Genomic DNA, 13,159 nt, shown 5'->3' with positions numbered 1-13,159 from the left:
AAGAGATCAAATCTAATTCCATGAATGGGATATTGAATAAAGAAATCTCATTTGGCAGGAGGATTGATTCAACCATAAATCATTCTTGTGGCTAGTTCTGTTGTCCCTTTGCTGCCCCCATTCCCCTGGGACTAGAGTTCTCTTGAACCCTGTTCGCTTTCTCATTAATATTCTAGTATTCTGATATCTGGTCCTAATATTAGTAATCTCAACTTTCTGGGTTTCAAGCCCTGCCATCTCTTGTCATATTGGACCTTAATTGATCATCAGTCCTGTTCTTCTGTACTGATACTCAGTCTTGGACTGCTGCTTCTATTTATTTTATTTTTGTTTCTTTCCTCTTCCTTTTGTCCTTTCCTCTTTCGATTTCCAGGTCTTGGATATACTGAATATGTTTACCAGTCATAGCCTCTACTTATTTCTCCCTAAAGTAACAGCCTGGTTGATTAATTATGACTTCAGTCTAACCCATAGGTCTAGGTCTACTTCAACTTTTGATCATGGCTTTTTTCTTGTTTTGATCTGCACTGCTATGGTCAATTCTTAGTTATGATATTAAAATGTATATATTCTGATGTTTAAAATCAACTGATACATTATTTTTGTGTTATATCAGCAAACCTCTGTTAGTCATTAGAATATCACTTTTTAAAAACCTAATCAACTTTTAAAATAATAAAGTTAACAAAAATACCAATAAAATCTGTGTTATGATACAATGGCCAAGTCATACCATGCTTTGACAAGACACCAAACAAATAAAATGGTTATATTGTACTTAGTCTATAATTATTAGTCTAGACATTGATAAATCTTTCTGCTATTGCAAAAATGTTTATTACTATAACTGTGGCTAGAAATCATTAATGTTCTAATCATTTGGTTAAAAAAAAAAAGAAAACTTGAATAAATATGTGAATTTCACCCAATCAACCTATTGAAGCTATTATGTATATGGCCAAACTTTTCCTATGAAGAATATATAATATTAACTGTCATACTAGTGAATATGGCATGGCATTGGGTTGTTAAACATTCATTTTAAAATAGTGTGCTTGATACGTAGGTTACAATTGGATTATTCCAGTTATTTTCATAAAATATGAATTTAATTGTGATAATCTGATAATGAAATACAAAAACATGTAGTCAACTTTCCATCATCTATACCAGTATGTATATCACTAGTGGTACAGATAATTCCAAATAGCAAAGAATATAAAAAACAATTCTATGTGCTTTATGAATTAATTTTTGTAGTGACACTAAGCTATATATATATATTTTCAATATCCTAAACATTTACATTAGAAAATGATGAAATTTTTCTATGAAGACCTGCCCAAGAAGAAATCTGAAATCTCCCAAATTCTCTCTTTGGTTTCCTCTTCAAACCCTCTCCTCCCTCTGATATTTTAGAATATCAGTTTCATCCAGAGGCATAATTCTCTCTGTTCTCATAATTTACTTGATTAGGGATAAGTAACTAAGTATTTTGAATTTTTTAAATATTTATTCTCTTAGCTGACTCAGTGTTGAAAGGAGTTTTAGTGACAAAACTGTCACTTAATTACAAGTCTCCATTCTTACTAGCTTATCAGACCCATAGCAGAATTGAGAAAATAAACAAGGAATCAAAAGTACAGTAATAAAGCACCAAGAAACATGCCACAAGAATCATACCACAAACAACATATTACAAATTACAAATGAAATAATCTGATGTTCTTTCATATTTTGATTGTGGATTATGCTCTGTCTTGGGCCAATCTTGATAATAAATTTTGACTTTTTCATTTACTCAGATGAAACACTATGCATATGAGAAATGGCTTACAAAATGAAAAGTGAAATTAAGAGTAATTTTACAGAAAACATAAAATATTTTGGAAAAAAATCTCATTTAGAAAAAATATCTTTCTAAAAAAAATTCTAGAAACTGATAGAACACTCATGTGATTTTTGAAAATACAAAATTCCACTACAACAAAATAACTTGGTGAATCCCTTGTAAAAGTTATTTTAAAAATGACTGGACATATTTGGTTTAAAATTAACACTAGATTATCTAGAACTAATCAATTCACTGGTCATAATGAAAATTAACAAAATTGTTACAAAAGAGCTATAAAGTACCTGGCATTGTTTCCGGTTAATTGGTGGTAAAATGTCTGATCGTGGAAAAGAACGCTTACTAGTGCAAGCAAGCCAGGAGGAAAGGTCTTCATAATCTGTCTGCTGAATTTGAGGGACTGGAGATGTCATATGAAATGACCTCACTTTCTGTAACTCAAATTCCATTGGATCTGGATCTCTATATGGTGAATTGTATACACCTGGAATCTAAGATAGAGAATATTATTTTGATATTATTAAATATATATATATATATAACTACACCTTAAGACACAAATTAAAATAGATCTATGTTTAAAAAGTTATTGATTTTAATTATTTAAGTGTTTATCTGCCACTTATGATCTTTATTGTATAAATTGTTACAACCTAGAATCAGTGATGTGCTAGTGTTTAACAACTTACTTTAGAAAGAAAAAGAAAATACACAAGACAGTTTTAAACTTAATTCCCATTATTGACATTTTCTCCATTAATTTTTTTTAGGTTTTTGCAAGGCAATGGGGTTAAGCGGCTTGCCCAAGGCCACACAAGTAGGTAAATATTAAGTGTCTGAGGCCAGATTTGAACTCAGGTACTCCTGACTCCAAGGCTGGGGCTCTATCCATTCTGCCACCTAGCCACCCCTCTCTATTACTTTTTAAAAGTCTAAGCAATCAACAAATTATAAATCAAGACCTGATTTATAACATTTGAAAATTTTTGAGGTGTAAATGCCAAGAGAAAATTTAACAGGCTCTCACAAATCAATAGGACATGTCTCTAGAACAACTCTGTGTGGAATTCTCTTCCCTTTAACATCTGTCTCCTTTGATTTAATATAAACTTCTTGAGAGTAGGGTTTTTTAATAGTTTGTATTTCTATCTCCATTCTTGAGCATAGTCTTTTGCACATAATAACTATATAATAATTGCATATTTGTTGATTGAGAGTAGATATTTTCAAAATAATGACTGGAAAAGACTCTAAACTGATCATTAGTCAATCCCAATCACATTTTGAAGTTATCAGACTATAATAATCAAATCATAAGGTATTAGTCATATAGTCTATTTTTATGTATAACCTGTAGGGATAAGCAAGGTGCTGAGCCCATAATAGTCAATGAATGCTTGTTAATTAAGTGTTCATTGTATACTATTATGCCTGCCATTTTTTTTAAATTGAAAATAGTAATTAACTCTAACCCTCTGCAGTCTGGCTTCCAATGTCATCAATAAACTCAAATTGCATTCTCCAAAGCTACCAATGATTTCTTAATTGCCAAATCTATGGTCTGTTCTCAATTCTCATCCCTTTTTATTTCTATGCAACCTTTGACATCATTGATCATCTTCTCTTGGAAATTTTCTTTCCTTTAGAATTTACAATTTAGAATACTGGTAGGGACTCAAGTAGGGATTTATTGGTAAATGTTTAATAACTAGTTCTAAACAACAACAAAATAACCCTATCTATGACATGTCTTATGTTTAATCTACATTATTGACACTTTCTAAAATCAAAATAATCAACAAAATAATAAATCAAATCATTTTTTTCTAGTGTTTGCTAATTTTTTGGCATGTAAATATTCAAACTGAAATTTAACAATAGGCTCTGGAAGTCAGTTTAGACTAGCTCAAATACATTCCTCCGTAATTCTCTGTGTTAAACTTTATTTTATCTCCATGTATTCTCTTGTTTGGTGATCTCATCATTTCCCATGGGTTCAATCATCTTCTCTATGAAGATATCCTTAGATCTATCCAAATCTAACATGGCTCATATTACCAGCTAACTATTGGCATCTCAATTTGAATTTCCATAGACATCTCAAACTTTACAAATATCTAAAATGGTATATTATCTTCCTTCCTTAAAATACTCTTCTATTACTATTGAGACTTCTACCATCAACCCAGTAACAAAATCTCTGCAGCCTCATGAAATTTTTGCTTATTCCAAATTTTAACTTATTCCAAGCCCTGTTATTTCTATCTTGATTATGTTTGTTTTACTTTGCTTTTATGGAGACCATTTCTCTCTATGAGAAAATACAGCTACTCACTAGCTAGTTCTAGTACTCACTGGCTTAGAAACTTTAAACCACTTTAAACCATTTTGGACCTTCTCCTCCTTAGACAACTGAGTTGTCCCTAATCCTACAGGTTCACTATATGATGGCAAATTGAATGCAAATAATCAGTTTAGCTTATGGCAACTCAGAATTCCCACTATCAAGCAATTCATCAGGCTCAGTCTCAGCAGCAGAGACTACAAGAATGTGACCAAATATCTCATGGAATCCTCTCTTCACAAACACACACAATGACCACTCTGGAATAGAAAAATTTTAATTTATTGATGAGGTTGGAAGCCAATTTGCAGAGTGTTAGAATTAAGTACTATATTCATTTTTTTCTAAATAATAGGCATAATATGCAATGAGAAATCAATCAGCAAACATTCACTGACTGTTATTTTCTTATGAATATCTTTGAAACAACCTGATGATTTGTCTATTTTTCTAAAGGTTCTCCCCATTCCAGTCTATCTTCCATCAATTGCCAAAGTCATTTTTTCTAAAGCTCAGTCTGAAAAATCTAATTGATTGTTTGTTAGACTAAACTGTGAGAAGTAAAAGAGTGGAGGAGTGAAAGGAACACAAAGTGAAGACTTCAATATTTCTCCATTGTTTTTGGAGGTCTAACAGATAAATAAAAGCAAAAATATGTCATTATTCTGAAAAAGAGAATCCATGGATTCTCCTACAAGGCAACAACAGAAAGCACCTAGGAAGTAGAATCTAAAATGGATACCTAGGAAACTTTGATTATAAATAGAATATGAAAATAAGAGACCAGATTATAGAGGGAATGAATCAGAGAATGAGAGTCTAGAATAAACAGAAAGAGAAGATGGATAATGAAGAGAGTGAAAGAAATTCTGAAACAAAAATTAAGGAAGAGGACTAGCAGAAGGGGAGAAGAAAATGCAATCAACTTCACTGAGAGGAAAAAAGAGGAGGAAAAGTTGACCTAATAATGCCAAGTTTACTCAAAAACAGGGAGGAAATTATCACTTTAATATAGAACAAATTTAGAGATAGATGGAGGAAAATATAATCCTAATTCATAATTTTATATGTTATGGAAATGAACAATCCAATGAAACAAAAAAATGACATCAGATTAAAGAATAAAAGCCTACAATCTGTTGCTTAAAAGAAACACATTTGGAAAACAAAAATTTGCACAAAATAAAACTGAAGTGATGGGAAACAATTAAATAAGTATCAAGTGAAGTCATCCTTCTCTCAAAGCAAAAACATTCAAAAAATAAAAAGGGACAAACAAGTAAACTGCACTTTACTGAAAATAACCATAGACAACAAACCAATATCAGTAATAAATGTATATGTTCAGGGCAGCTAGGTGGCACAATGGATAAAGCACCGGCCCTGGAGTCAGGAGTACCTGGGTTCAAATCCAGTCTCAGACACTTAATAACTACCTAGCTATGTGGCCTTGGGCAAGCCACTTAACCCCATCTGCCTTGCAAAAACCTGAAAAAAAAATAATAATAAATGTATATGTTCTAAATGCCTTAGCATCCTAATTCATAATGAAAACACAACTTAAACTTTAAGAAGGAAAACATTAACAATGGTGACAAGAGACTTCAATAATCCCTTGTTAATTTTGGTTAAGTCTAAGAAATAAACAAAAGCAAACAATTGAACAAATTTTCAGAGAAATTTAAGTTAAAAAAATTTATGCCATCTGCTAAACAGGACAGTAAAATAATACACACAGCACCACATGGAAATTTTACCAAAAAAAGTGACATGTACACAGAAATATCACAAAGGGAGAGTCAATACATTCTTGAAAGAGCATAATGCAATAACAATAGAAGTTGGTTTAGGAAATACAAATAAAAAATACAGAACCAAAAGGAGAATTAACAATAAAATCTTAAATAATAAGTAATTCAAGGAACCATTTATGTGATAACTACATAAAAGAAAATGATGATGATGAAATAACATTCCAAAATTTCTGAGATGCAACTCAAGTATTCCTCAAGGGGAAAATCATATCTATACAATTATACATTAACAAAATAGACAAAGAAAAGATTAATAAATTTTAGATGCATTTAAAATTTTAAGAATCAACAAATAAGCAAACTTTAAATAAACACAAAAGATATTTTAAAAATTGGAGGGGAATTAGATAAATTGGAAATAAAAAACCCTAAGAGGGAAAAAAAGGGGGAAGGAGAACCAATAAAAGCAGGAGAGAAGAACAAATAAAATCCTAAAATGAAAGCATAACAAGCAAGAATCGGAGGAAGGAGGAGATAATCAGTGTAAACAAAGCCACTTAAAAAATTAAGGTAAGATTAATGAACAAAATAAAATAAAAAGTGGATTTTTGAAGTGACTAATAAAATTGATAAACTCTTAGCTAATCTGATTTAACAAAATAGCAAATGAGCAAGGTGAAATAACAAAACCAGAAGAAAAATTTTAACACCTCATCGAGTTATGTGATAAAAAACTGAAAACACTAAAGAAATAGAGGATTATCTTCAAAAATACAAAATTTTCAAACTACCAGAATACCAGATTGAGAGCTTGAATAACCAGTCTCTGAAAAGGAAATCAACCCAGCTGTAATGGAACTACTAAAGAAAAAACTGATTCCAAAAGTGATGGATTCAAAGGAGAATTTTATTAAATTTTTAAAGAACCAGTTAGTGCCCATACTTCATAAATTATTCTCAAAATTTGAATGTGAATTCTAACTTAAATCCTTTTATGATAAAAATATAGTTTTAATACCTAATGGTGAAAAATAAGAACAAAAAGAAAACTATAAACAATATAATTAATGAGCATTGACTCTAAATCTTAAAGAAATTCCAGTCAAATGAGCTACAGAGATCTCACTACAAGTTCTGTATTTCAAAGAGTTAAAAGAAAAAGAAGAACTAATTAAAGTGGTGGCAAAGGACTAGAAATTGGATAGATGCCAATCAATTAGGGATCAAACAAGTTATGGTATTTGTGATAAAATACTATTGTGCTATAAGAAATGATAAAGTGAATTCAAACTTTCAAATGAATGAATTTTGAAAACTATCTTTGTATGTAATTGAAAAATAAAATTTAAAAAATACCAAAAAGAGAAATGATGAAAGGGAAGGTTTCAGAAAAATCCTGAGATGACTTTTATAATCTGATGGAAAGCAAAATGCAAAAAAATGGAAAATATCATTTACAGTAGCAAATATTGTAATGACAATCAATTGGGAAAGACTTAGTAACTCCAATCAAGACAATGATCAAGAAAATTTCAAAGAACTCATGATGAGACAAAAAAGTTATTCACCTCTAGAGAGAAAACTGATACACTGTGAGCAGAAAAAAGCATTTTTCCTACATTCTTTTTCTTGCTTCCCCCCCCCACAAGATGACTAATATATAAGTTTTACATGACATCATATGTTTGATGGGAACCATATTTATTGCCTTCACAATTGATGGAGATGCTGCAGAGGGAGAACCTGGAACAGAAAATAATTTTTTAAATGATGCACAAGAAAGCATAGGAAGAACTATATGAACTGATGCAGAGTGAGATAGAGACCAAATAAAAGCATGTACACTGAAAATGTAATATTGCAGTTGGAAAAAACAATACATAACCAAAAAAACAAATTAAATTCAATAAAATTATAAAGATCAAGTGAAGAGACATGGCAAAGACGTCTCCAAACTCTCTTTTCATGAAGGTAGGAGGTTCACATGTTCTATATTGCACATGTTTTTTGATTTCATATATGGACTTAGTATATGGATCAGTTTTTTTTCTCTCTCTAAAAAAATTCTTTTTGTCAATTAGGGTGGCTTTCAGGGAGAGGAATAAAAGGGATAATATGGTGATATAAGAAACATAATATTATTTAAAAATTGTTTGTCTTTTTGTCATATACTACAGCTCCAGATTCCATACCTTTGAAATATCTTTCCCTTCATATCAGAAGTGCTCTCCTTCAAGTCTGCCTGATGACTTTCCTGGCTTGCTTCAAGACAGGCTCAACCTGTCTCATTCTACAGTCTTTTCCTGAAACTTCATCATCATTCAACAAGTCTCAGTGGAGACCCTGCTTCTGTATGCCTTTCACTGCCATAACAATAGTAACTTCCTTGTTTTTATCCTCAATGTTTAGTGGAAAACTGTGTTTAGATTTTTTTTGTGTGTGTGTCAAGGCAATGGGGTTAAGTGGCTTGCCCAAGGCCACACAGCTAGGTAATTACTAAGTGTCTGAGACTGGGTTTGAACTCAGGTCCTCCTGACTCTAGGGCCAGTGCTCTATCCACTGCACCACCTAGCCACGCCCACTAACTGTGTTTAATAAATGTTTGTTGCCTATATATAAAATACATTTAATGGTAATTTTATTAATGTGCACTTGTCATAAAATGACATTAGTGTGTCTATGTTCAATTTCTGAAAATAAATCATATCTTTTCAGATAACTGGACTAGAAAATTCTACAGAGGCATAGGTAAAAGCCACATGCACAATAGAAAGAGGACTAGAGTTAATCTAAAGTACCCTTCTCTACCCTTTACTACCTGAGTGACCACAAGCATGTCTCTTTGCCCTTCCTGGCTCAGTTTCCACATCTTTAAAATGAAGATTGGACTAAATGATTTCTATCTAAGGTATCTTCTAGCTCTAACTTTCTACAATACTGTGAAGTAAACACTTAGAATGAAACATCAGAAAATGAAAACCTAACTTGCCTTTTATTCTCTGTATTACAATGTAGATTGATATTAAAAATTATGTTTATTCTGTTTTTAAAAATACTTGTGGGATTTTTGTTTAATGATACCAGTGTGCCAATGAACACTTAGTTGTTTTTATCATGTTAAGTTTAGGGGACCAAAAGTGCTAAAGATTCACTAATTTGAATGTATACTTTCTTTTAAAAGTTCTGTTAACACCCTTAAATTGGAGACTTCAAAATTGTCATGAGGTTAATCTTTCATGGATACTTAGTAAAACAAAACCTTCAGAAATTTCCATTTGTTCAAGAGAATCTAAAGTGGATTCTAAATTAGTTTTCTATTTTCAAAAAGGAACACAAATATTTTCTGTAAAATATTTAAGATTTGTTTCAAAATGGATTGTTCTCAAAACACTTCTTAAGGAAAAATCTTTCTTAACATAGTTTCAACTAGTCTGTAAATACTTTTTGACCAAAACAATCACCTCTAACTTCTACTTATTCTTCTACATATCAGTGGATTAAATGTCCTAAACAAATAATGAAATTTACATCTTTAAAATTTCATCATATTAAGAAGTTGGGTTTTCTTTGATTTTTTTTTTATTTTACTTATTTAAGGCAATAGGGTTAAATAACTTGCCCAGCTAGGCAATTATTAAATGTCTGAGATCAATTTTGAACTCAGATCCTCCTGAATTCAAGGCTGGTGTTCTATCCACTCTGCCACCTTGCTGCCCCCTTTCTCTGAGTTTTGTAAAAGCACACTTTTTTTTTTTAGATTTTTTCAATGCAATGGGGTTAAGTGGCTTGCCCAAGGCCACACGGCTAGGTAATTATTAAGTGTCTGAGGCCGGATTTGAACCCAGGTACTCCTGACTCCAAGGCTGGTGCTCTATTCACTGTGCCACCTAGCCGCCCCAAAAGCACACTTTCTAAAAGGATATTAAAGAACAGGAGTTACATCAATTTATATTTGAAACATCTTCACAAGCATTTAGGTCTAAGTATTTTCAATGTTTTAAAAAATATCATTTAGAATAATCTAACTCAAAACTAATAGTAAAAATAAACATAGTGAAAGGGATAAAAAAAATAGCCTGTAAAATGGAACTAATACTTCTATTATTATCTCACAGGGCTTTAATGCAGTACATTTCAAATCTTAAAGTGATATATAAATGTGACCAATTAATTGAAGTTAACTATTTTTCCATAATAGTTACAAACTTTAGTATCATAGATTATCATATTGGCCTACCTACAATTTAATCTGATTATGATTTATCTTTAAAAAAAAGGAATCTACCTTCCTGAACATATTTAGATAATGAGCTTTAAATTTGTAAATTATTTGTCACAATTAGTGATTTGCTCATTAATAATTCTAATGACCAATCTTAGCCTTGGAGAAGAGATGAGGAAATGTGTTTTACTTCATTCATTAGAGAAATGATCTCTGGGTACAGAATATTGCTCATGTTGTCACATACAGTTGATTTTCTAGCTATTTTTACTTATGTTTTTCTTTATTAGAAAGAAAAACTCAGGAGAAAAAGGGGGGTAAGGAAAGTGGGAATCGAGAAATATTCAAGATATAAAAACAAAATTCATCACCAAAATTTGATTTTAAAAATATGAAACAAATTAAAATGCAATGTTCTCTACAATATTACAATTAGACAGCTTAATCTATTTTCATATTTACATGCACACACTTATAATTGCTATGCAGTATACTCAAATAAGCCTGTAAACTATATGACTTTTCACTGCATTTTAGTCTGTATAGAGACCTCATGTGGTGTCTTGCTCTAATCCCCATTAGAAAGGGGATTTTTTGCATATTAAAACAAAAACAAAAACGTGATTTTTACTGAATTTTACATGCATCAAAATTTTCCAGGACTTTTGTGATAATTAATTTCAAATTACAATTACAAACTTGTCAAAGAAAATATTCTGGTCATCAAACCCTGAAGACATAGTTCACATTGTTTTCTTTTTTGTAATCAAAGACATCATTTGTTTTAGTATAAAGTTTACAGACCTTTTAATAGTACAAAACAATTTCAAAATAATAATACCTCAGTTGCCACATTTCACAATTTATTCCACATTTTATAAATAATGGCCTCTTGTTGTTTTTAAATATTACTATGGATCACACAAGTCATAGTTAACCCTTGGGGACCATGACAGATTTTTCAGTTTTCACATTTTTCACAACTTAGAAGGGCTACTGCCATGCTAGCTTTCTAGGGACTTCATTTTTAGCAATAATTTTCTAGAGTGACCAACACTATGGGGAAATCTGTGCTAACTGTTAAAAAAAAAAACCTACAACTGAGTTATTTGCAGTACTGTCATGCTAACTTCCAACTCAATAAGACCAAAGAAATCTCAGGAGAGGGCCCTGCTAATAGCTTCTTACTGACCTTCTTGAAGCAGGCCTTACTGCTGACTGGAGGCTCAGTGGTGAATATGGCAAATGAGGTGTGAAAGTACTGATTTTTTTAAAGGCTGACTCTGACTCATCCAGAGGAGAGAGCAAAAGGAAATTAATTATACTATATACAAATATGTGTATATACACACATATATATGTATATTTTTTTGTTCTTAACTATTCCCCATCAGAATCTCCATCAAGGAACTCATATATGTTCTAGATTATTAATTGTGACAAACTGAGAAATTGCCAAATATATTTTCCAATAATCCCTAGAATTATATCAATATTTTGCATCATTCTATATTTTAATAAACCATGCTTTGTTTCTTCTCTTATAATTAAGTACAATACTGAAAAGAATAATTAAAAACATGATTGATAATGAAAGGAATTAAGTTACAATCTCATTTCAAGATGTTTTTATTACTTTTTTTGTTATATTATGCCCTTTTCCCGCTTAGGTGTTGAGTATTGTTCTTGGAAATAGGCAAATCTCCACGTTTCATTCCTCTCTGTTAATGAAGTTCAGTTAAAAATATTTCTTTAGCTTTTATGCAGTTTCAAACTGTAAACTATGTATCTATGATTTCCAAGCATGGTCAGTGGTATCTCATCATTTCATGATATCTTACTTGTTCCAGTAATGTAAAACCGTACACATACAACATATGGAAATTATATTTTGAAGAATAAAGATAGTTGCACAAGATAGGAGACTAACTGGGTCTTCATCATTTTAGTTTTGATGTTTTTCTAGTTCAGAAGTGATTAACTTTGATAAAACCAAGTTTCTAAAAGAAAACTTCTGTTTAAAATATACAAATTCTAATTTCAAAGGAAACTTGTTTAAAAATAAAGAAAAAATTAAGAAAGCTGAGAAGTAAAAGATCTTTAATCACTAGAAAAGTACAAGGCATAAGAGAGAGCTGTGAATGAAATATTTTCTAAAGAAGGGACTGCTGAATCAACACTGACCAGTGCACTTCATCATAATTATCAGGACATAGTAGTGCCAAGGGATTTATAAAAATCCCACTCAGCAAATAATTGCCCTGCTGTTAGAAGATAGTCAGAGTGTTAACACACTGTCACAGTCCAGCGTTTAGTAAGATATTCAACATTCAATTACTCTTGCTGAAAACTAAAAAGAAACACAATCATTTCTCAGCCATAGCAGTTTTGCTTCCACATGAATTCTGCAGAAAAGTCTTATTAACTCTTATGTGTTGTTTCTCAAGAAGGAGCAAGAACATCTTGGTAATATTAGGGATTTGAAAAGAAAAACATTTGCAACAGATTTTTATCTATACAAAATAAGTGTTTTCTAACTGTGCAGATCTTAAATTTTTTTTCATTTTTCCATATAAGTAAACAAAAGTGGTGAAATAAATATTTAGAGACAAATATTGGAAAAATTTAATAAATTGACAAGTGTTTGTTACATACACTTGACAAGTGTTGTGTTAGATACATACCGAACATGCTATTTTCAGGAAGCTTTAAAATACACATAGATGGAGATGCCAAAAGTACTTCTGGATGTCTCATGGAGCATTTCAAAGACCCCCAACATTGGAGATTACTAATCTTTAGATACATATAAATCTATTCCTCAGTCACAGAAAGGACTTTGTGTCATAGCACAGAATGCTTTAGGCTGACAATTTTCAGACACTACTTTTGGTTCAAGCTCATCTGTGCATTTTGTTTTATTCTAAAAGCCCACTGCTGCTCACCTGACCCATTGCCCATTTTTCTTAACTACCAGGAAGATATTC

At 31.2% G+C, this 13,159-nt stretch overlaps 1 protein-coding gene across 1 annotated transcript in view; it reads right to left on the bottom strand.

Annotated features, from left to right (window-relative positions):
• Positions 1–13,159, bottom strand: part of SPATA17 (spermatogenesis associated 17) — a 289,180-nt gene that overhangs the window by 105,429 nt on the left and 170,592 nt on the right. The window contains exon 7 of the mRNA XM_074222685.1: positions 2,137–2,343. Within this exon, the coding sequence (XP_074078786.1) occupies positions 2,137–2,343 (207 nt within the window). The remainder of the gene's footprint in view (positions 1–2,136; positions 2,344–13,159) is intronic.

Source organism: Macrotis lagotis, chromosome 2 (genome assembly GCF_037893015.1).
Source record: "Macrotis lagotis isolate mMagLag1 chromosome 2, bilby.v1.9.chrom.fasta, whole genome shotgun sequence".
Classification (NCBI taxonomy): Eukaryota; Metazoa; Chordata; class Mammalia; order Peramelemorphia; family Peramelidae; genus Macrotis; species Macrotis lagotis.
Note: the sequence above shows the minus strand (reverse complement) of the source record. Positions and strands in the feature narration are given on the sequence as shown.